The sequence below is a fragment of the Podarcis erhardii genome, assembly GCF_964252035.2.
Source record: "Podarcis erhardii genome assembly, chromosome: 7".
Lineage (NCBI taxonomy): Eukaryota > Metazoa > Chordata > Lepidosauria > Squamata > Lacertidae > Podarcis > Podarcis erhardii.
Window position 1 is genome coordinate 19,340,630 of NC_138511.1, and position 25,641 is coordinate 19,366,270.

The window sequence follows — 25,641 nt, forward strand, 5'->3', positions numbered from 1 at the left end:
AAGGGTGTGCATTACACCACTTGGTTCCCCTTACTCACTGGTGGTTCTGTATCTTTCCATTGCAGGCGGTTGAACAGCACACAGGGTGAAATCCGAGTTGGGCCTAGTCATCAGGTAAGACTTCCTTACATAATGGGAACATCAAGTGACTGAACTGTCTCTTTCTGGCCATCTCCGATCTGCAAATCTCAAGGTGTCATCCACGTCCCCCTATGCATGCTGCAGTCGAAGAGGGAGGTTGACGCCACATCAGGATGCTCACAGATCTTTGTGTTTGAAGTGCATCTTCATCCAGGGCTGCCCAGGTGTTCTGTGACACTGCATCAGTTAAGGGTCTACAACCCTTCTGCCCATACAGACCAACAGTGACCATTGGCCCCCAAACATTTATTTATTTGAAAATATTTCTATATCATCCGCACAGACAAACACACTATCAAGGCAGTGAACACTGTAAGAGCTATTACTCATCCTAGCTGCCTGTGCCTTGAGCCCACTAGAAAGCACAGAGTGGTCTTGGGAGGGGAAGGGTCTTCCCTCACTTGTGTTGAAAGCAGCCACTCAGTCACTGACAGGACCGTGTGTGGCGTGGTGTCTTAAGAGAATGAGTTCTGGACCCGGAGGCCCCTGGCTCAAATGTCACCTCTGCTATGAATTCACGAGGCTCACATCTGCTCATCATTCCACCCCAACCAGTGAACCATAGGAACAGTAGCTCTCATAGAGGTATTATTTCCAGCACCCTTAAAAAAAATTACAGTTCCCAGGATTCTTTGTGGAAAGCCGTGTGCTTTAAATGTGTGGTGTGGATAGCATCTAGTTGTCCTTAAGCAAACCACAAAGGTTCAGATGTCCCCTCTGTTGCCATGTGGTGATAATACTACCAACCCATCCTGCAAGGTTGTTGTATGAACACCCAAAAGCATTATATAAGTGCCAAGTGGTATTTATCATGTCACCGTTTCCCCTCTTTTACCACTAGTCTCTTCAAATCCTATAGTATCCCCTGGAGGCAAGCGGCCTTTTTGTTTCCTTTTCCTTTCTTCAAAAAAGCAGCCCTGCAGGGCTTAGGTTGTTGCGTGCTCTGCACAGTAAGCCTTCTGGGACTCGCTCCCTTGAGTGCCTTATTTGAAAGCTTCCTTGCCGAGCAGAATAATCCCTTCTCTCAGTGTAAAACGGCTTAATTTTTATTAAATAGCATTTTGAATGAGGGCCTCGAGGGTGTGTGCCAAGGTACCCTTTCACATCTGTATATGCTGCTGTACTACTTTGGACACCTCCAAGGTTGGAATCTTGCCTTTCCCACACTTTGCTTCTCAGTCCCATTAAGGGCAGGATTGGAGAGACCACTTTGGTGCATCTCTCTCTCTCTCTCTCTCTCTCTCTCTCTCTCTCTCTCTCTCTCTTTCTTTCTCTCTCTCTCTCTCTCCTGTGTTTTGTGTGTGTGGGAGAGTTTTAAATGCTCATAATGCCACAGACTATGCTGCAGAATGATCAAGTATATCCCTGAGGTGTTGCTGAAATTTGTAGGAAAATTCCTACCCAAATAAGGTTGTTTAAAATTGTAATCTCTTCCATTTTGCTCATGGGCAGTAAAGTGTGATGAAGTGTACTGGGGACTGCCAGAGCTCTCCAGCTATGGATGTGCAGGTGTGTCCATGCAAAAAGATAATACAGGTTTAACTACCTTTAGCCACCTGTTAGCCAGTAAGGAAGCTGCCTTACAAGCAGGTCAGACAGTTCAGCCTTCTAGGTCAAGGATAGCTTACTGCGATGGTTGGTGACTTTCTTGGGGAAGGAGAAGTATTGCCTATCATGCCTGTTACCTGATCCTTTATAACTAGAGATTGAACAAGGTACCTTCTGCATGCAGTCACCCCACCACTCAACTCAAATTCCTGCATAATTGTACATAAAAAGAGACCTGGTGTGGTGTAGTGGTTAGAGTCTTGGGCTAAGACCTGGGAGACCAAAGTTCTAGTCCCTGCTCAGCCATAAAGCTCACTGGGTAGCCTTGGGCCAGTCACTGTCTCTTGGCCTAGCCTACCTCACAGGGTTGTTATGAGGATAAAATGGAAAAGTGGGAGAACTGTTTACACCTTCTTGAACTCCTTGGAGGGGAAAGGTTGGGTATAAATGTAATAAATAGGGCAAAACTGATACATTGGGGCTCTTTGGGTGGTATTCAACTAACCTATCCTATCAATGCAAGGATTTCTCCTTGCACAATGGGACTCCTTCCCCCTCCCCAAATCTGCTCCAGACACCTGGGAAAACTGGAACAGATTTAGGATAATACAGAGGGGAGGAAGGGGACAGGGAAGAATGTTCTGTTGCAGAAGCAGGAATTCTTGTGCTGACAGAAAATTCACTTAGCCCAACATTGGGTTCTACCCTGTATATAACAGCCAAACAAACCCAGCAGTCTAGCAAAAATTGCCTTATTTCTGAATATACATACCTCATATAATCTACAGGATGATTTCATCTTGGGAGGTGGCATATCAGACACATTCACGTAGGATGGGGTATGTCAGCATCCATTAGCCATGATAGCTACATAGACTCCATATTCAGAAGCAGTGTATCTTTTAATCCTTTTTGATGGGGGAAGCAAAGAAAAGAGCACAGGAGGGCTGCTGCCTTCATTCCTTGCTTGTGGTCCTCATAGGCACCTGATTGGCCACTGTTGTAAACAAATGCTGGATTAGATGGACCTTTGGCCTGATCCAGATGGGCTACTTTTATATTTGTGTGACGAGGAACTTGTGAACCCAACCCTAGATTTAAACAGAGTTGGTTGCATTTTTGGACTATCCCAACCTGTTGCATTATAAAGCTGGCTTGGAAATAATTCACTCACCTATGGCAAGTTAATTATCGACTCCAGGTGACTAGGCAGGAAAGTTTTTCAAACATTAGCTTCCTGCTTTCAGGCTACAGTTTGCTAACGATAATTTTTACAGAAAAGTAGTCTAGTATTTTGTGTGTATTTGTGTGCTGAGGCAGGGGAGACGAATAACTTTTGGTAGACTGACTTGGAAGACTGCTCTAAAGGGATACTTCCATTGTGATAGTGTTGCTTTTCCACATTGACCACTACAAATGAAGGAGGACCTCCTCCTTTTACTGGATATTCTTGGGGTGCCTTCACAGCTTCTTGTTCTGCTGGCACTATTTCAGGAAGGTAGATAAATGTGTCATGTTCAGGTCCATTTTTGGCCTTTGCAGGCATACATTAAAGCGTCGGAGCATGCCCATTTGCTTCCGATCCCTCCTGATGCAAGTTACAGCCACTTTATAACATACCAGTGGTGAAGTTTGATGCATCATTTTCTTCCCTCTGGAGAAAAAGACCACAGGAAAATACAAGTGGAGTGCTAGAATGTCTTCCGAACCTGTGGCATGTAATTACTGGTTAGATGTATCTATATGTATCTATATCTATATAAAATACAGCCTTTCAGATGTGCTTTGCATTGTAACCGTGAGAGGTAATTACAGGCTTGAAAAGCTTTTTACTGTCTTGCAACCGTTGCTGTCAATGATCAAGGCTGCTAATTGAATCCTGCAGCAAGCACACAGTGTGTCTTCATGCCACAGCACATTCTCACACTCTGGAAATGCCTGTGGGGTCAGTTTTGGGGGGGGGGGTGTCCCGATATCTCCAGGTCCAAGATGCAGTGAATGTAGGGATATGAGCAGGGCCAGATTTAGGTTTGATGAGGCCCTAAGCTACTGAAGGTAATGGGGCCCTTTATATGTCCAGCTGTCCTTTGTCAACAACAAATTGTCGCTGTTTTTTGTGTTGAATATATGCTATACATACATACATACATACATACATACATACATATATATATATATAAAATAATATAATATATTATGGACCTAGTAGGTATCTAAAGCCATTTGCACATAACAAATAGGAGCCTACACAACACAAAACACTGTTGCTGTATGTAGGTTTTATTTTATTTGTTTTTTATCTTATATTTTGGAAATGTACATCCAGTTTTTTTCCTTTACATTTTTTGGGGCCCCCCAAGAGAGTGGGGCCTTAAGCTATAGCTTGTTTAGCTTATATGTAAATCTAGCACTGGATATGGGATTGCAGGGGTCAAGACAGAGGAAGAGGATATTTTTGGCAAAGCACTATAGGTCTCCAAGGAGGCTATGTAATTCAGCTTCACCTCTGCTATAGGAGATAGCAATCAAGCAAATGACCTGCCTCTTCCTCAGCTGTGAAATGGGCATGGTGGAAAGGGTGGGAAACAAGCACAATGCCACATTCCAAACACACACACACACACACACACACACACACACACAAGCCACCTTCATTTGGTCACCTAGAGGCTGTTTTTCACACTAGGGGCGAGTATTTTACATGTCCATTTCTGCTTGCTTTATAAAATGTTTGGTGGAGCTCGGAAATACAATCCAGTGTCTGCATGTGTGCTAACAAACATCCTCTTTCTTCTGCCTCTTGAATTTCCCCCCCTCAAGGCCAAACTCCCAGAGCTGCAGCCGTTCCCTTCCGGAGACAGTGACACAGTGACGCAGCACGAGGAGCTTGTGTGGATGCCTGGGGTCAATGACTGCGACCTGCTCATGTACCTGAGGGCAGCACGGTAACGTGAAGCAAACACATCTCCCTCGTGCCTGCAGTGGGGAGTTGCTGCTTCAGGCGGCAGCATCCTGCTCAGAGATTGAGGTCTAAATTCCTGCATGCACAAAGGATTCCACATCTTGCGCTCGGGATAAATCTCCCAATCTTGTGGTGTAGTATAAATTTTAATTTGCTCAGCTGCAACTCCTGCAAAAACTGAGCACTGTTGTCAGCAGACTTTTAGAAGCATAGGGAACTGCCTTATTCTGAGTCAGGCCGTTGGTCCATTTAGCACAGAATTATCCACACTCGCCGTTAGGGAGTCTCTCACAGCCCTACCTGGAGATGATGGGGGTTGCAGTTTCTCCATCCCAAGGCAGTTGCTCTCCCAATGAGTTACAGCTTTTCTTTTCTTTTTTGTATACTCTTCTTGCATTTTTAGGCAAATGCAATAACAGTTCTTTTTCTGTCCTTTCAAGGAGCATGGCAGCTTTTGCAGGGATGTGCGACGGAGGATCCACGGAAGACGGGTGTGTCGCAGCCTCCCGCGATGACACTACTCTCAACGCACTCAACACAGTAAGTCTCCTGCTGTCGTGCCATTAACTTTGCACTAATCTTGAAATAGGTTGCTGTCTCCCCCCCCCCCATAAACTTTGGGTTACTCCATGTGTCTTTGGTCATCTTAAGGCCTGCCCGCCCCCTTGCCCCGGTGCCTTCCCAAACATGAGAATCATCTTTCTGGTTTGCTTTTCCATCTTTGAATGGTGGGTCATGGGATTGGCTGTATACAGCAACATATTGTCTACTCTACCCCAATCTGGTGCCCTCCAGCTGCAGCTGATGGGAATTGTAGTGCAAAACAGCTGGAGGATGCTAGGCTGATGAAGGCAGGTCAACCTTGAGCATTAGCAGCTTTCTTAAAGCCTCAAGCAGGGGTCTTCCCCAGCCCCAATACCAGACCACTTGATGGTTTTTCAGAATTGGGGAAAAGTGGGATTTGAACCCAAATCCACAAGCTAAAGGTACTTCTTATGGCTAAACACACTGTGCCCCTGCAGTTTTGGGCTTTTATTGGACTTTTTGTTGTTGTTCCTTTTTAGGTACAACACAATACATTGACCTCAGTTTCTCTGTGATTTTGCACTTACATTTCCTTAGCTCTCACTTGGGATGAGATGCCATCTGCTTCTGTGAGTTTTCCAGCTTTTAGCTTGCTCCATCACTTCTCACATAGAAGCTGTGATTTCTGCAGGAAGACCCGCTAATCACCAAAGAGCTTTGTGAATTCAACTTTTTACCATGGCCTCAGCTACAGTGCCACAGAGACTGGGTGTTCATATCCTAACCTCTCCCTGCTACCCACTCCTTTTCTAATTACATTTCTAATCCCATTGCAGTCTGGAAGCTGGAAGTTGCTTGTGCAGGAATCATCTTTATTACTTCCATTGGTGGGCCATTTAGTAGCCACAGATCTTGGTAGGGAAAATCCAAATACATAAATATGTGGACTCACCTGTGCAACTAACATGGTGCACTAGTGAAAGCCAGTGCAAGGGCTCCCACTAGTGGAACAGGGTTCTCCTCCCCCAGCTCACTTTTAATATCATTCACTTAATGTGTTTCCTTTCCTACTGACCACACTGTTGACAATTCTACCACCACACCCTGTATACAACTTGTGTACACCACCACTCTGTGATGACTCAGGATAAGACTAAATTCATCTGATAAAGTGGACTCCAGTCCATAAAATCTCATTACATTTGTTTGTCTTTAAGATCCTCAACGCTGTTCAATAACATAGCTACCTTCCTGGAAACAGAACAACTGCAGAATTAAACATGTTTCGTTTTAAAGAAACAATTATAAATATAAAAACACTTTAAAAGAACAACAGTGCATGCATAAAAACACTTCAATTCCAATACCGGTACCGACTGGGTAAAGATTTTAGAAGGCTTATTGAATTTATTTTTATTTAGAGCATTAGAACCTTGCATTTCAGCCAAAAAGGCTCCCAGGGTGACTTACATACAATCAGTTAAAACAAAACAGTCTGTACCCACAGGAATAAAAACTTGAGGGGGGAAACATGACACACAAGGGTAAAGCAACAGGGAGGGAAGGGGGGGAATCAAACACAGACCACCAATTCTTAAATCGCTGTTCTTATAATGACCAGGTGACACAGCTCAGGGGGCAGGAGGTGAGTGATGAAGCTGGCCCTCCAGCAGAGCTGATGAAACGAGCCCTGCTGCCTATCTCAGACTGTAGAGAAGGCTCCAGCTTGATAACGCAACCGAAGGGCGTTCCAAAAATATATATTGCCATATTGCAGATGGGGTAGCTGAGATTGAGAAGAGCCAGCAAAAGGACCCTGCCATATGGCAGGGTGAAGCAACTTTATTGAGGTGGTACTGTAGCTTGGGAGGGCAGGGAATACGTCAAGACCTGAAGTGTTCAGCAGGGAGGGGTGCAGCTTGGACTCTTCTCCAGGCAGCAAAGTGTCTTGTGCCAGTGTTGATGTGGAGAGAGGAGCATCTTCCCTGAAGCTCAATTTAGTGACTTAGGTAAGAGAGTTGACTTGGAGGTTTTGTGGTTCACAAGCCAGACACGCTACCTCTGTGCTGACGTTATCAACGACAGGTAGCCACAGTGCATAATTCTCTTCCACATAAATAATATAGAGCACCACTTGCTTGCTTGCTTGCTGGATTTGTCTGCTGTAGATTTGTGAGAAGCACAGTAGGGGCCCAGCAGTGCCTGTGCATCACATTGGTAGTTACTGAACAGAGCTGAGCAGGTATTGAGATCTGAGTGGTAATCTGGATGGTGGCCCCTGCAAGGCCCAAATAAGAGCAGGAGATTTGTGGAATACCTTCATCTGTTTTTTATAAAGAGAAAATAGCAGCACAGCAAGTTTTGGTAACACTGCCAGGATTTTTAGAGCTGTTTTTTTGCAGCTGAATTCAGCCTGAATTTTGCTTTTCATAAATTTCTGCAGCAGTATCAAGTTTACCTTTCCCACTGGAGACTGAACTCCTTTTTATTATTATTGTGTGCGTGTACTATGCAAACAAAATAGACAAGTCATCTGTAAAAGGATTATGAAAAATGAAAAGTGGGTGTAGATAGATAGTAGTGAAAACAACAACCAGCACTTCAAATATATTTTTTGTATCTTTATGATTTATGCAAAAATTGTTCAATTCAGTTGTGTACTTTTTGATGTCTTGTTTACCGTTTATGACTAATTTTGCTACGTTTGTAGCAGTGTAATTTTTTAATACGTTGTGAGTCTCCTTTGAGCATGGCTTTAACTTCAGAAAGGCGTCGTAGAAATAGAATGGTTGACGGATGGTTGAAAGCAATATTTGAAATGCCTGGCTACTTAAGTGGCATTTTAGGCTGCTCCACGGGCTTTTTGGCATAAATGATTGTTCAAGAGATGCCTGGAAGTCAAAAGTGAGGGTGCCTGCCAAATCAGCACTTGGAAGAGTGTCCCACGGCAAAGGGACAGTGGTACTAAATGCCGGACTTCTGGTGAAGGCCAGTTAGGCCTCTCTGACATTGGCCGGGGGGGGGGGGGCAACAAACAGTGAATGAGCTGGACTATAAGGGTTCAGTTGGTCCTTGGCCCAGAAGGATATGGGCAGCCAGGGCAGATGTTTTAGCAGGTGTCACATACCATCAGCCCCTATCAGCAGTCTAGCCACAGCATTCTGCACCAGCTTATATGCAGTCTTGGTCCCTTTTCTACTTTATGGAATAGCTGTAAGGGACAGAAGATGACATTGCTTGCTAGGAGATGCTCCAGGCCACAGGGCTACGATTAGTACTAACACTAGCCATGATTCAGGAGGATTATGTGTGTTACTTGCCCCTACATTGCTTGGCTTTCCTGGGCTCGGAGCTGAGGAGGTCTGGGGTGGCGCTTGGCAAAGCCCGACAGCAGCGAGGCAACCCTTTGCTGGCTTGGCCCGCCTTCCTCCTTCCTTTCCTCTTTGTGGGTTGAGGATCAGTCCTCTGAGTCACTGGCAAGCAGCTCATGTTGTACCAAGGGGGTGTGCTCCTGTGCCTTCAGAAATGATAATATGCAGCCCCAAAGATTAATGGTAAAAAATTGATATGCTCTATGATTTCTTATTATGGAAATGCAATAAACTTCAGAGCAGCACTTCACATAAATCAGTCCTGACAAGCTTCTTTGCTAGTGTTTTATTTATGTAATAACAGGGTGCTGTAACCCTCAGTATGATTTATTGTTAATTACACCCGATAGAAATGAAGAGCAGGGGAAGTTTTCGCTGTGCAGCGTTTATATTATCTAGTCGAACAACTCCTTCCAGTGATTATTTGCTTAATAGCATGGGTAAATTTTTCCAGCTTTTTTATATTTTATTCCTTCTGTGGCTTAGGCTTTGATGGGCAACCCCCCCCCCAAAAAAAAAACCAAACACCTGGTTTCATTTTAATGCTTTTCGCAGCAAATCAAGTGGGACAGAAATTGTTTGTTCTGGTAATTATCAGCCCCCTTTTGTGCTCAGTGCTTCCCATCAAGGTGGAAGGCAGGTTAATGAATGAGGTGTGTGGCTGACTGGGGGCCAAACAAGACACGACACTGTGCAATTAGCAATTGTATGAATGGCTTCTTCTTGTTTTAAGTGTTAATAGTGAGCAAGAGGGACCTCAATCAGTACTGTGGTGTTGGTGGGGCAGAACAACAGGGATGCTGGATTAAAGCCCCCACCCCCAGCCAAGGTTGCAATCTGGATCCCCCACCCACATTTACTCTTTTATTTAGTTATTTATTGTATGAAATGGGAGTGGAGAATTTCTGGCCTGTGCACTGATCTTGGCACACCAAGGAGTCAAATTGGCCCACACCTGCTAATCAGATTCTGCATTGGCTGTGTGCATCAGGTCCCTACAGTGGACTGGTGCACACAGGCAAAGCCGCAGGATTTTACCCTCACCGGCTGATGAGCAGCGGAGTTAAATCCTGCTCAGTATGGCTGCATCTGCTGGGAGATGTATAATTTCCTTTCCCGTTCTACAAAGGCAGCTTAAAATTTTAGAAGCAAACCTATAAACAGTGAGCCCACTATACAAGAACATCCAGCGTCATTAAGTAGTCAATCAACACATTAAGCAGAAACGCTTGTTGAAGAAGGACAGGGGAGCCAACTTGGGCCCCAGGTTATGGGTGCCCAGCGTGCATGATGTAATGACGTCACATTGTAATGTGACAGCATCACATCACGCATGCCCCCCAGCCTCGGAACCTGGTTTTCAGAGGCACTGGAAGTCTAGTTTGGAGGTCTCGGAAGGCCTTGGACACTATCTCTGAGGCCTCATAGATGCTTTCTGCGGTCTCTTGAGGCACTGAGCTCCCCCCCCCCCCAATGTTCCTGGCGGAGGATAAAGTAGTCTTTTGGGGCAAGGAGTTCCACTTATGGGGCACCATCTCTCTTCCTGATGGGGGTAGGTTGGGGCAGGAAACACACCCTTCAGGTCTGCCCATGGCTTCCTTACTGGGGATTTATACTGGGGGGTTCCTTACTGGGGGTTATAGGAATTGTATACCAGGTTAGACTATGAGTCCATCAAGCTCAGTATTGTCTAGTCCCCTGACAGGCATTGGCCTCAGAGCAGTGTTAGAAAGAGAGATATGAAAGCTAGGAGCTAAATGGCACCTTAATCCTAGGTTATGGGCACCACAATGGAGTGTCTAGATGCACATTTTTAATAACAAGAGTACAAAGCTGTGTACAAAGCTAATTTTTTTAATAACAAGAATACATAGCTGAGGGGCTCTTCTCCAGTCTTCAGAGAGTAGCTGGAAGTGAGGAGGCAGAAAAAGGTCCTCCTTTCCTTTCACTCTGCAGTTTTAATCTGAAATTTTAGGCTCAGTCCTGCGCCCAGAGTTCAGACACTGCTCACATTAGTGAAATTCCCTGTCGCAAAACGTGCCTTGAACAATGGGAGTTTTGAACGCTGCCCCAGAGTCTGTGATTGAGAAAGACAGGTCCCATCTCATGCCACCTGCTCTTTGAAAACCGGAAGTGCCTCCTGGATTGAACCTGGTAACCTGCAATGCAGCGGAGGCTGATCCATCAGGGCAAGTGGGGCACTGCCCCACCAACCTCATTCTGCCCACTGCCAGCCCCCCACCTGCCTACCACCTTACTTTCAACCAGTCCAAGGTGGTAGGACAACCTGCCAGCTTCCTCCTGCTTAGTCTCCATGTTGCCCCTTGTAGAACCCAACAGGGAGGAGGAGTGTGGTGATCAAGCTAGAATAAGTTGGCTCCATCTGCCATTGCCTCTGGCACCCCATGCTGTTATGCTCCCTTGCCTTCTGCCCCACCAGTCCCAGTGGGCGACAGCCCCCACTGATGCAAAGCACATGCTCTACAGCTGAGCTGTGGTCTCCAAAGGGCAGGTGTCTTCACTGAAGTCTCATCCTCTGTCCTTAAAAAAAGGGAGAGCCTGTGAGGACTATTGCAGCCAGTTACTTGATTTCCCTCACCAGCTTTCGTGTGTGTTGCATACATCTTTTAAAAAGTAGTCTGAACAGGCAGAAAGAGAGCATTAAGATTCCCCTCAAAGAGCATCAAAGGCAGAATTGACATTGAGTCTGTCTTTAATAGCTCACAGATCAGCAGACATAAAAGAACAGATTAACGAGAACACCAGAAAACATGCAGACATCTTGGTAAGAGCAGGGTTTCTCTCTCTCTCTCTCTCTCTCTCTCTCTCTCTCTCTCATTATCTCTCAGTGCTCGGAGGGTTAATCTCAAATGCACGTGGATTCATTTCTCCCACCCCACCCCTCCTACCCATCTAAATCTTGAAAAAGTCTTTCCTTCTCACCCCTTTCTCCTTAATATATGGGAGCCTTGTACATCACTTCCTTAATTAAAATTCAGAAGCTGAAAGCTCACATTTTATAGCTGCGTCTGTGTAATTCTACTTCGTAATTTTAATACATATTGTTGCTTCAGATGTCCTTTCCTGCCCTCTCCCTCCCTCCAGTGTGTGTGCTTCTAAAGTCAATACAGCTTTACTCCAAATCATAGTACAAGCATTTTGAATGGATTACTCAAAGAGCAGGTGCTGGTAATTCCATCTTAACTCTTCCTTTTTTATATGTACAGTGGTACCTTGGGTTACAAACCCTTTGGGTTGCAAACTCCACTAACCCAGAAGTAGTTGCTCTGGGTTGCGAACTTTGCCCCACGATGAGAACGGAAATCTTACGCCGGAGGCTCCTTTAGCAAACGTGAGCCTTAGGTTAAGAACGGTTTTGGGTTAAGAACGGAACTCCGGAACAAATTAAGTTTATAATCCGAAGAATTACTGTGTTGTAACACTGCAACACACCGGGGGGGGGCAGGGCGGGACGGGACTGAGCTTCATCCCATGCTTATTCCTGGAACTGTAGTACCCAAGCCAATGGCTTCTTGACCTATATAAAATAATAAACATATTCCACACTTCAGTACATTCATTGAGCTGTTTGTTGGGGGGAGTGGATTCACAATGACAACAGTTTTGATTTTTTAAAATCCCTAAATAAATTCTCAGGCTAATAAGATTTTAAAAAGCGCCGGTGTCATGGCCCTATGAAAATATCTGCCTCATGACCGATAAATGAAAGTACTTTTCATCATGCAACACATAGTTGAACCATGGAACTCGCTCCCATGGGAAGCACCAATGGCCACCAGCTCAGATGGCTTTAAAAGAGGATGAAAGAAAATCAAGGAGGAGGTGGCTATCACAGTTATGCTCTGCCTCAACAGTTGGAGGCAGTAATGCTTCTGAGCACCAATTAATAAAAACTGCAGTACTCTTGTGAGCAGGTCCCACTTGCAGGTTTCCCCACTGAGGCATCTGGTCAGTCACTGGAAGAACAGGGTGCTGGACTTGACGGGCCACCGGTCTGATGCAACGGGCTCTTCATTATACTCTTAATTTCCATGTTTAGAGCAGTCTGGCTTGGTCCTATCATAAGAACATAGAAGAAGCGTGCTGGATCAAGCCAAAGGCCCATCTTGCTCACCATCCTGTTCTCAGAGTGGACAGTCAGATGCCTGTTGGAAGCCCAGAAGTCAGATCTGAGTGCAACAGTAACTCTCCCCTCCTGCAGTATCCAGCAACTGGTATTCTAAAGAATCCTGCTTCTGACAGTGGAGTTTGAGCATTGGCATCAGGGTTAGTCGTCTCCGCTTTACAGAAAGATACCATAAGCTTGGGGATTGGACAGGGCTCCCATCTTAGGGAGCTTCATTTCCTGGGCGCTGTCTCATTTGTGGTCTTACCTCTTACAAATATATGAAACTGCCCTGTACTGGTTCAAACCGTTGTTCCATGTAGTTTAGTATTGTCTACACAGCCTGGCAGAGGCTTTCCAGGGTTTCAAGGGTGGATTTTCAGCCTTCTGGCATTTTGGATGGATGGACTACTATTGTTCATAAGTAGCAGCCTCCCAGCTGTGGCCTGAGAGGCGTGATAATAGGCAAAACTGAATTATTATTATTTTTTAAGGATCCCAGGCATGGGAGGGGGCACCTCACAAAGTGTTTGTTTATCCCCAAGCAGAGAGCTCGTTAATGCTCTTGCGTTATTTCTTTTGAGTGCTCCAAAGCTCCTGAGCAAGAAATCTTTTAAAACGTTGACTTAGAAATCCTTTCCTGCTGCCTGGTGGCAAACTGGTGTCCCAGTTCTGCCAATCTGGCGAGGGAAGGTCTCTGCATGGTGAATTGCAAGCCTGACTGGTTTCTGCCCCACGGAGCCAAAGGAGAACCAACTGGTGGGCTGAATATTTAGGGGAGAAAATGCCTGACTGGCTCCCTCTTCTAGATCAAAAATAAATGCAAATGTATATTTTAAAAATTGACCACTCCCAGAGTTAAAAATATCTGTCCCAGGCTCAGGCTATTCACCAACAAATTTATAAAGGAAAAAAAATATCGATTTTTTAAAAAAATGTAAGCAAACTGGACTAGGGTTATCTGGGGCCTAGGGTGATTGCCACTTATCCATGAAGCTCACTGGGTGGTATCGAGCCTGTCACCATCTCTCAGCTGCCCTAACCTACCTTACAGGGTTGTTGTAAGGATAAACTGGGGGAGGGGAGAACCATGTACACCACTTTGAGCTCTGTGGATGAAAGGTGGGGTGTAAGTGTAATAAGAAATAAATTAAGGGATAGAAACCTTTGTGTGTGTGGTTTTTTAAAAATGGAAGTGGAGATTCTCAGGATTCGGAAGGTGAACACTTCTTCTTTGGCGACCACTCATAGCCAAGTAAGATGGTCTTCCATGAACACAGTCTTAACAATGAGTCCGTAAGTGACTCTGGAGGCCAATTCTGGATCCACACGTCCTTCCACAGTGGGGACATAGGTTTCCAGGTGGGAATTGATCATGATGAGGGTTTGCCAAGTGTGCCTTCTTCTTATCTCGTTTCTCCCTTTTGTCCTGAATTCCAGTGTCTTCAAAGTCCATGGCAACTTTGGTAAAGGCTGTTCTCCAACTGGAGCGCTCGCAGGCCAGTGTTTCCCAGTTGTCAGTGTTTATACTACATTTTTTTAGATTTGCCTTAAGAGAGTCTTTAAACCTCTTTTGTTGGCCACCAGTATTACGCTTTCCATTTTTAAGTTTGGAATAGAGTACAGTGGTTCCTCGGGTTAAGAACTTAATTCGTTCTGGAGGTCCGTTCTTAACCTGAAATTGTTCTTAACCTGAGATACCACTTTAGCTAATGCGGCCTCCCACTGCCTCCACGCCGCCGCCGTGTGATTTCTGTTCTCATCCTGAAGCAAAGTTCTTAACCCGAGGTACTATTTCTGAGTTAGCGGAGTCTGTAACCTGAAGCATCTGTAACTCGAGGTACCACTGTAGTTGCTTTGGAAGACTATCATCAGGCATCGGGACAACATGACCAGTCCAACGAAGTTGATGTTGAAGAATCCTTGCTTTGACACTGGTGATCTTTGCTTTTTCCAGTCCACTGGAATTAGGAAGGTGAAACCTGCCCTTCCACCAGCCCGTGAGGTGATCAGAAAGAAGGAGAATATCCCAAGATAGTGACTTCCTTGGTTTCTCCCAGTGAGAAGCCTCAAGGCTGCTGGGACAATGAGTGGGCAGCTTCAATTCCCTCCTTGCTGAGACAAGTGAGAGCTAGTCCATCTGGTGGCATTTATAGTGACTTGGAGCTAATGGCCACTCCAAATGGAAAGGGGCTTCCTTTTGATTGTGGAATCAGGGAACACATTGTGTGTGTGTGTGTGTGTGCGCGCGCGCGTGCATGCGTGCTCACTCGCTCGCTCGCTCACATGTACCTGCTTTTGTGTGTATGGAACTGGTTTTAAGATTAGAAGTCACCATAGCGATTAAATGGTATATATAATAGTAGTAATATTGGTGCTGGTAGTAGTACTTGCAGCCCAGCGTCCCTGCATTTTGCCTCCCTGTTTTTTAAACCTGCTCTTTAACGAACATAACTTTTACTTCATTCCCCTTTGTATGCAGGAGATTCATGTTCATATCGCTGATTGTTCCTCTTTATTAATAACAAGGAGTAGTGGGACGTTTCCATAAACCGCGATATTACATGGCAGCCTGTTTTCCTGAATTACACCCAAGGCAGCTTAATGCCTGTTGAGGGATATTCAGTTACAAGCAAGATGTCACCCAGACAAATTACTTCCTGCTTTGGTTTGCTTAACTTGCCCTCTGACTAGATCTTGTATATTAACTTCACAGACAGCCACATTGAAAGCATTTAAAGGTATGTTAGCATAGGTTATAGTAATGATTTCCCTTCCTGTCTTTTGGCCAGTTGTCAGCATTTAACGCGCAAGGAAGCCCTGATGCTTCAGATCAGGGGCTGGTTGGCCAACGGTGCAGTCAAAGTCTTGCATAGAACAGTGGAGGGTGGTCTTTTTCTCTCCCTTTGAGCGGCTTTGCAGCTTGACAAGCAAGTTTTGTCCTCTTACTTGCAAAGAAGGCAAGCCTGGCTTCTTGAAAGACAGGCTTCGATCCCAGATGGAATCCAATGTGAACCGGCTATGGGCACAATGCTTACTTAACCATGGCTTCTTTGCAGGTTAAGATCCCAAACATACAGCGGCAGTGTGATTTAACTTGCTTTGCTAAGCTCTGACCTCATACAGTGTCGTCAGGGAGATATCAGCAGGTCTTGTCACCTTGTAAGTGGAGAAGTTGAAGAGGCCTTCAGCGTGGCTTGCCCATTGCAGTTGTAATGCTTGGTAATAGTTAATCCAAGCCATCGCTTGCAATCAGTTCCAAATCATGGTTTCACATCCTGGTTGTGGACAATCCTTAGCCATCTTCTAGTCATTCATATATAATGCTTACAGTTTATAACCTTCCACCTGACTGGTAAACTAGTCAAATCATAAAAGTTTTGGGATGTACATGATGCAACCTACATGCAAAATATTATGCTGTTGCCTCTGCTTAACACATCACATCACAGAGGATGCTCCTTGATCTTAGATAAATGTTCTCCTAGTGCTGTTTAAAATGTGGAGTCTGTTGCATACGACAGGAAAATATCTTCGGTTGCACCATCCAAGGCTACGTAAATTAGCTGGTGGTGATGCATAGTTGCCCCATGGGCTGTGTGAGTTGATGGTACCTGCTGCAAGCTACAACTCTTAGCCATAGTCTCATTGCCCTCAATATAATTTGTGGTCACAATTTCATTCGGATTGCAGAATTAAACTTTTTGCAGGATTTTGATTGCTTGGATGCAGAGGGTTTTTTTAAAACAACAACAACACAACCCATGCGTTCATTTAAAAGATATTTACACTGCTTTTCAACAGCAGTTCTTAAAATGTTTTAAGTATACCCGGCCCTTTTACAGTGACTCCAGTTCAACTGGGGTAATCCCTGGAAATGCCACCTGCTTAAAGGATATTTGGTCAGTTCTGCCTTGTTTAATGGAAAGGTTTTATGTTAGCCTGGCAACGCTTTTACTCCTGTTCAGGTTCCTCCTGCCCCCCCCCCTCCTGTGAACGCCAGTCTGAAATTTAGCTGTGTTCTTAATGGACTCCAATTATTTAATATTGTAGCAGGAACTGAGGCCCCGGCGCCTGCGATGGCTTTCAGGCAGGGCTCATAATGACTGTAATTGCAGAAGAGTGCCTTGCTGAAGCCAGAGCTGCCAGATGTGATGCTCTTCTGATGTAGGGAAAGGTCACGAGGAAAGGGACGTTTAAATTAAGTTATAAATTACAACTGAAGAACAATATTTTGATGTGCAAGACCCGGGGATGTCAGAGCGGCAAGACGTAATTCATGGATTCATTACCGAACAGAGGTGCTTGACAGCTGAGCCATGCCAAGAGGAGAATTTATTTGCGGTATCACGCAGCCAGAAAATGGCAGCTCTGTTGCAAAGCGGGTGTCAAAATGCAACACCCCACCCCCAGTGCAGAAGAAAGCCACCCCAGCCCTTGTACTAATGTGGTGGAGTTTATGCTAATAAGCTCTTGCCTGAGATCCAGAGCTGCTTAATGTCTGTTCTCGTAGCTGAGGGATGTGGGCAGGGCAGCAGGAAAGAAGTGCTGTGATTTAAAAGGCACATATTGGTACTTCTTCATTTATTTATTTATTATTATTTGTGTGTGTGTGTGTGTGAGAGAGAGAGAGAGAGAGAGAGAGAGAGAGAAGATGTATGTTAATTCACAAAGTGGTTCTTCAATGGCTGGTGGTCTGTAAAATTCCAATAAATATATATTCAGCATCAATGAATATTTGGAATTATTCAAATTGCTGGATATAAATTTATCCATTCTCATTCTTTTATCTTACTTTTTATATTTTGTTTCTACATGTGTTGTCTCTGTGTAACACCCCTTTGTGTTGGGGGGGCAACTATATAAATGGCTTGCATCTTGTGTGTATGTATGTCCTACACACTTCCATTTGGTGGGTGGTACTCAGGGTATACCCACAGCAATGAATGAGGCTAAGGCAGGTCCATTGATTTTAGTGGGTCTACTCTGAGTAAAAGTTGAATACCACCCTGTCTGAGGATTCCGTTCATAAGTAGTGCATGGATAAAGGACTTTGTTTAGTCAGTTGTACTTCGCTTCCATGTAAATTAGTTTTCTATTTAATGCCTTTGAGAGAGCTCTTTTGTCATAAGAAATGGGATTCTTGATTAATTTATTTTGTAGAGCAACGGATGCTGAGCTTATGCTCTTTACCAGCCCTAGGAAGAATGGCCAATGGCCAGGGCAGACAGGAGTTGTAGTTCAGGAACATCTAGAGGACCACAATTTCCCTACAACTGCTGCAGTGTGTACTAATGTGGCTCCTTAATTAAGGCTTTAAGCACTAGAACCAGTGAGAGAACTAGGGTTGGCCGATACCTAGTTTTCAACACCGCGATACATCACCAGCCAAACATCGCAATATACTGATATATCACAATGTCTGAAATAAGGACGGAGCTGGTTTTCAACTTTGGGATATACCACCAGCTAAACATCACGATACACGGATGGCAGTTTTCAGAGCTGGAAGGAGTTCAGGAATGCTGATCTCTGCAGAGAAGTTGCTAAACATAAAAGCTACAAATATCTTATTCTGTATTAAAAAAAAAAAATGTCTGAAAACCCTGGAAAGCCGCTGCTCATCAGTATCAGCTACATGGACCCCAATCGTCTGACCTTGGTCAAGGGCGAGCAAGATCAATGCCACTCTCATACATTTGAGCTGTTCTTGACATGCTTGAGCATGTGTAGGTGTGGGATTGCGACAGCACTAAAGATGTGTGTGTTGGCAGGACTACGGCAGGCCTGTGTGCGTACATGTACACCAGCATGCTGTGGACATGCTCAGGAGCTTGAGTTCCAAGTGGGTGGAGCCACACTGCGCACCTATACTGAACAGCTGGAGAGCAACTGAAAACATGTAAAACTGGCTCCAGACTCACAGTATGGGGCCTGATCGTATGAGTCCCACAAACACCAGCCTTTCCCAACCTGGTGCCCTCCATATCTTTTGGGCTACAATTCCTATCAGCCCCAGCCCAGTGTGTGCTGAATCGTAGTCCAAAGTATATGGAGGGCACCAGGTTGGGAAAGCCTGTCCCAAAGCATTCTCCAGCCTGGAGCAGTCGGCCATCCGCCCATTGTTCTTGGCCTCCTTCGGCCCCTGTTCTCCTTCCAGTTTGTTAAGCTTGTTCAGTAAAAGGAAAGGAAGGAAATTAATTTGTTCCGTTCCTCCAGTCAAAAATAGATTCCTTCCATGAGTCATGAATAGGGAGGCAGGGACTGGAGTACCTCGCCAAGCGAAAAATCCTGCTTTCAGACAAGGCTTAGTTTTCTTTCTTCTCCTCCTCCTCCTCCTTCTCAAAATAGACCTGACCGGGATTCATCTCTTCTGCCTCATAGGTTCTTCAGCCTAATCACAGATGTAAGGTGGGACAGTCTGGAGTTGCTTGTGGCTAATGTGCACAGCACCCCCAGCCACCCATCTGGAGGCTGAGCAAACTCTCACATTAGATGGGTGGTGGCAACTTTTTTAGGTGGGGTAGGGTCTGTGGCACCTGTAAGCTATGTATCATCCAGTGGCCCAAGTGTGTGGAAAGTGTCCACATTAGCAGTAGCCAGAAGTGCCTTTCTTTGACTTACACTTACATGCCACAGAGCTCAGCTGGGCAACCAATCAGCCTTGATTCAGTTTTAAGCTTCCTGGCAGGCAGAGGGTGCAGGCACCCATATATTTTGTGAAGACTACTCTCTTTTGAAGGCTACTGGGGCACTCACAGCCAAAATTGGGAACAGCTGGGTGGGTGTGGTGTTTGTGGGTTTCATTTAAGGCAGACGTGGCCCTCCAGGTGTTTCTGGCCTCCATCTCCCATCAGCTAGCACCCAGCTAGCACAGCCATTGGTCAAGGACAACAGGAACTGATAAACGGGGCCTCCTTACTTTTCTTCATATAAATAGGCACATTGGTCGTGTTTGATAAGTAGAAATACAAGCAGGAGTCTTTTCTGGCTTTTGGACATGGTAATACTGCATGTTGGAGAATGGAAGCCTGAAAAAAGAGAGCACCTGAGGCAGGCGCCCAGGCACATGTACTGAACATTAAAAGCATTTTGAGACATGCCCGCCTCCTTTGCCTGTCAGAATTCAGGCTCAGCAGGATCTGGTATCTTAGCTGTATATCCCAGCTTGTGATCTAGGAAAAGGAGGAAGAAATCATTGTTCCACTCTCTTGCCAGTATAGTCATGGGCCTGACATGGATGCTGGTGGTGGCGGCAGTGGCAGCAACAGCAGGTTTACAAACAAAAGCTTCTATTTACTGACAAAACCTGCAGCAATCCTTTTGAGAGGCAGAAGGTTCACCTAAGCAGTTCTTGCTGGGCTCTGTGTCTCCCTGACTCTTAGCAGCGTGATGCAGCGTTGATGGGTTTCTGTGGCACCAGTGCCTTGTTTAAGCTCAAGGCTTGTTGCTTGCAGGGGTTGCGTTGTTCTTGAAGGAAGTTGCCCACAGTGACTTGACCCATTTCTCGCAAGCCCTTTTTGGCACCGGGTGGACTCGCCTGGTGGGCCCCCATTCCTCCCTGCTCACCCCCACTATGTGGCTCAAAATCCTGCTTTGACAGGGAGGTAAAGGAGCTGTCTGGCGAGGCAGGCAGATGCTCTGGACAAGGGGTCAGCAACCTTTTTCAGCCGTGGGCCGGTCCAACGTCCCTCAGACCTTGTGAGGGGCTGGGCTATATTTTTTTGGGGGGGGGATGAACGAATTCCTATGCCCCACAAATAACTCAGAGATGCATTTTAAATAAAAGCACACATTCTACTCATGTAAAAACACCAGGCAGGCCCCACAAATAACCCAGAGATGCATTTTTTTTTTTAAAAAAGCACACATTCCACTCATGTAAAAACACACTGATTCCCGGACCGTCCTGTCCGTGGGCCAGATTTAGAAGACAACTGGGCCTTAGGTTGCCTACCCCTGCTCTGGACAGTAGGGGAGCTTTCTAGCAAAAAGTCCCAGGGAGCACAAGAGGAGAAGGTGCCGCTTCGGTAAAGGCCAGGCTTCAAGTGAGCAGCTTTATAGCTGGCTCTGCTGCCCCACGTCTTCCTGAACGCACCAGTAGAGCTGAGGCGTAGTCAAGCTCACATGCCGTATGGCTCCGGCCTTGGGCTTCCACTTCGACATGCTGTTTCCTCTGCCCTGGGGGTCCTAGGCATGATTTCGGCTGCTTGGGAGCAGTGGGTGAGATCTGCTTGGGAACTGCAAATTTGAACAAGGGATCTCCTGGTGTCGTGGGTTCCAGAGAGTTAATGGTATCAGCTGACTTCTTTTGAATTCAGTGCACACTAGGGTGCTCGTCTTGGTGGCCACCCCTGCCTCCTGTGGGAGCATGTTCCATAGTTTATGCACGGCATGATGAAGTCCTGTCTTTTATCCATCCCGAGTCTTCCAAGAAATTTAGGCCCAGTGCGTTGTTTTGCAGGGCCTGACACATTTTTAAATGAGCACTACAGGCACCAGATGGTGGGCATGATGGGCTTTAATCCTGCCTTGTTTTTCTTCCCAAATTCCTGGTGTCAGTTATGGAAAATCTTCAAGGTAGAGCCCTTGCAAATCCTGTGGGAACCTAATACGAAAACTGTAATTGCCATGTGAACAAGCTTCTCCCACCCCCACCCTGCCCCGCCCCCAAATATTATGGGTTGTAGCCAATAAAGTCATACTCACACCCACTCAGATTAATGGAGTTGTTAGCCATGTCTGGTAATTTCAGTGGCCCTGCACTGAGTAGGACTAATATCAGATTCAACCCAATGGCACACAGGCTTCCAGATACCTCCCCCGCCTCCCCAATATATGGAACAACCAGCACCTGTGGAGGGCTTGGTGTGAACTTCAAACATACACAGAATTCCTTTCCTCAGTTCCTCAAGCAAATACTAACCTCTGGAACGGTAATTTTTTCCATCCATCTGGCTAAATATGAACCAGGGAGGGCTGTGCAGGAACTGGTTTCTTTTTAAAAGTCTGTTGGTTTTGGCATATTTTTGTTTCCAGTGGAATAAGTGGGTGAGTGGTGTGCACACCCACCAACCCTAAATATCTGCTTTGGCTGTGGATCTTTGGGGGGGGGGGGAAGGTTCCTTAAAATGAAGAAGTGGAGAGCATCTTTTTCTTCTGACTCCAACCGCCTTTTCTCTTGGGTTATGTAGCTGATCTGGTTTACATTTTTTCTCTCTTTCTCTGTCCTTTTAGCTACATGAAAGCAACTATGATGCCGGCAAAGCCCTCCAGCGCCTGGTGAAGAAGCCTGTGCCCAAACTCATTGAGAAGTGCTGGACGGAAGACGAAGTGGTGAGAGGACCTGCTGCCGCTCCTGTTCTGCTTAACCTCTTCCAATCTTTTCCTTACGATCTCATCAGTTTGGGGGTTTGTAGGAAGAGGAAGAGGTTTCTCGCACCCCACAGATCAGCAGCTGCTGCATCAGTCTGTTAGCAGCCAGTACCTAATTAGCCAAAGCGGTGCGGTGAATGTATTCTTTCTTCCTTAATGCTACAGCCGTAGAATAAGCGGAGTTGGGTTCTTTCCTTCCCTGTGTCGGCTTTTCAGTGGCAAAGCCCTCGGGCGCGAGAGAGTTCTGTGGATTTGCCTTGGGCAGCCCCCTGGCCTGTCTCGCCTGGGTTGTCCCAACCCGGCTGCCAGGAAAACGCGCTTCTTAGCTGCTTCAGTGTCAGATGTGCTTGTTGTTGTTTTTTCCCCCCTCGGGTGGCTTCGGCAGAGATTCTGAGGGCTTTGTCAATCAAGATAAAGCAGGCAGGCAGGCAGCTTCCTGGTGCCATTCCTCTGTTGTTTGAACTCGGCACCAGCTGCGTGCTAGGCCCATACGTTGCATGGTGGCATTGTAGCCCCTGTCCAGAGTATTTGCAGCTTAATGGGCAGCTGCGGGGAATGTGGCTTTAATGGGGCACAAGTTAGGCAGGGGGTGGTGGTAGTAGTAAAGGCAGCAGCCTGAATGTGCTCCCCATTATAGTCCAAAGAGCAGGGTGAAGAGCTGCTGCTTTGAGGTTCCAGACAGCACATCTAGGGCCTGAAAGCTTTATAGGGCAGCCCCAGAACAAAGGGAGAAACTTGTGCCAGCCAAAGTCTTGGCATTCTGAGGTTGGGAGCTAGGCCAGTAAAAATGGTTACTGTGAGCCCGTTTCCTTCCTCCTTTTCCTTCTCTTCTGGGGTTGCGAAAAGCTCAGGAATAAAAGGGTGCAAGCTGCGAGCGTCAGAATCTGTTTTACTTACCTATGAAGACAGCTTAACTGTGGCAATGGGCTGCTGCAGTGTAACTAAAAAAAGTTTTCCAGGGTCGCTTATAGGCAAGTGACATTCAGGAGGTTGCCCAGAAGGGAATGAGACCCTCATGATGAAAAAAGATGCTTTCCCCACAGAAATTCACGCCGTGCTTAGACTCTGCCATCCTATTTCTGAACTCTTTCCCTTCCTCCCTCCTTCCTTCCTCTTCCCTTGCCCCCTGCAAGTTGCTTTTATATGCTGAAAGCGCTGCCGATATTTCAGCTCCCGGCTTTGATCAACAGCCAGCCTTAAAAGACAGAGAATGGAGCCTTACAAATCAGAAAGGAAGGCAAAGCGCTCTTAATGAAGAATGAAACCTCACTCCCTAAAAAGTGAGCGCTGTGGGCGCGCAGAATGGCGATCATTAGCTCGGCATTGCTGCTGTCAGTCTCCGCTTATCATCTCATCTTTCCCCCTCCCCAGCTTCCCAGCTCCATTTGGCAGGCCTCCACTGTCGGCAAAAGCCAGACCTCAAGCTGTTCTCTTATTTGTAAGGAGTTCTTAAAGCTCCGCCCTCGGAACTTCATGATCTTATTTATTTATTTAGACCCCTGATTGTTCTCTCCGGACCAGACCTACTCTGTAAAGAGAAAGAGGGACCCTGCAGGGGTGTCACAAAGTTTGCTCACGCCCCCCCTCCCACCCCCAATACTGTGTAGGCTTTGGATTTCTTAAGGGACTCAGAGAATAATCCAGGTCCAAACAGCATCTCTGTTTGACTCATCCTAGGTTTGAAATAACCTCATACAGCTTTTAGGATGCTATGGACATACTAGGCCTGGGTGGTCTCTCTGATCAGCTTGACAGCAAGATTGGGACCACCACATAGTGGCTTATAATGAAAACTGTCACAATGGCAGTTTGTTTAAAACAGCAGCAGATAAAAACCAAATCCAAAATGGCACAAGTTGTGAAAAATTGCTAACACAGCAAGTGTGTGTGTGTGTGTGTGTGTGTGTGTGTGTGTGTGTGTTTTAGAGAGAGGGAGAGAAATTTCCAAAGGGAAATCTGAAAAGGCCTCATCTCAATTTCCATATGCTGTCTGGGAGGGCAACTGAGGACCAACCATCTGATTCTACTACGGGTGCATTAGCAAGACTCATATACGATCCAAGTTACCCGGTTTCAATTCACCTTGCACTGTTTTGCTTTTGCTGCTTTTGGGCAAATTAATAAGAACATAAGGAGAACCCTGCTGGATCAGGCCAGTGGCTCATCCACTCCTGCCTCCTGTTCTCACAGTGGATGACCAGATGCCTTGGGGTGGGGGGTGGGGAGCCCACATAGAACCATTACCTCCCTTGAACCCCTCCCCTAGCTGCTAGCTGAGCCTGCCTCTGCCTTCCAAGATGACACCAGACACTGCCCACATATTTCCCGCACTATCTCCCCAGCCACAAGACTAGCAAAAGCGTTTTATCTGTTGAAAAATTAACACTGAATGCCAAAATGGAATGCTTATTTTGGCGTTAAATGGTATCTAAGTAAAATAATGATGTTGTTGTTGATGATGATCCAGCTAATACAGGGAAAGGGACCCTGTAACCTCCCAGATGTTCCCATTATCTTTGACCATTGGCCCTGCTGGCTGGGGTTGAGGGGAGCCAGGGCTCCCAATGTTGTCCAAAGGGTCACAGGTTCCACGTCCCTGCGATGACAGTTTCTGAACTTGCAGAGCATCGTTGAAGGGGCTTCCCTGCTTGCCTCGGCATGGAGGGCCCAGGCTTCTTTTATCTGAAGCATGTGCACCTCTGCACACACGTTGAATCCGTAGAAAGGATAACAAAAGCAGGAGAAATATAGATAAAGACGAGTAGCCCACCCCCAGTTTGTTAGGCTTTTTAATTAAACACTGTGAATATATTTAAATAATAGAGGCTCCAGGCTGAGCTGCATCTAATCGAAACCGATTAAGTCACCCGTCCACACTCGGATAGTTATTAATTCTGTTTGTTTATGCATGCTAGCTGAAGGCAGAGTTCCCGGCTGCTGTGGAGCCCCGTAATGCGCGGGGATGTTTGTGCAGCATGACGCTGGGGCCTTAATTAGCATCCTGATGTTGATTATGAAGAACAGCAGGCTTGCTAATTGAATTCACTTTACGACCCAGGACTCGGGTCGCCTTTGCAAAAATCAAGGGGAACTGGCTTGTGCTGGAGTTTGGGTTTGTGTGTGTGATACAGACAACCAGCTGGGAAGAGGGGAGAAAGCATTAACCTTCACTCCCAAAACACCCTGAAATACACTTTTAAAGGATTTGGTCTTTATCATTACATCATGAATAGGAATCAGTATATTAATGCTTGTATTCTTCAGCTACGTCAGTATATAGATAGAAATAAAAGCCATCAAGTACATGTGTCCATGCTGTTAGCTTCAGATTCTGGAATAATTGATAGAAGGGGCACCTCATAAATCTACACATTTACTAAAACTCAATACTCTAAAAAGTGGAAGGCAGGGGGATATTTTCTTACTGTAGGGGTAGACAACCAGACACCCTGCAGATTTATTTATTTTTTTAACCAAAGGCAAAGCAAATTTGGAATAAGAGTTCTGGATGCATAGGAAGCTGCCATATAGAGTCAGACTCCTGGTCAATCAAGCTTAGTATTGCCTTCACTGACTGGCAGCAGCTGTCCATG

General features: G+C 45.8%; 1 protein-coding gene across 20 annotated transcripts in view; it reads left to right on the forward strand.

The window, feature by feature from the left end:
- Positions 1-25,641, forward strand: part of RERE (arginine-glutamic acid dipeptide repeats) — a 344,648-nt gene that overhangs the window by 211,624 nt on the left and 107,383 nt on the right. For all 20 annotated transcript variants that reach the window (XM_081870748.1, XM_081870742.1, XM_081870743.1 and 17 more), the window contains 4 exons: positions 66-114; positions 4,510-4,634; positions 5,092-5,191; positions 21,911-22,009. In XM_081870748.1, coding sequence (XP_081726874.1) covers positions 66-114; positions 4,510-4,634; positions 5,092-5,191; positions 21,911-22,009 — 373 coding nt within the window. The remainder of the gene's footprint in view (positions 1-65; positions 115-4,509; positions 4,635-5,091; positions 5,192-21,910; positions 22,010-25,641) is intronic.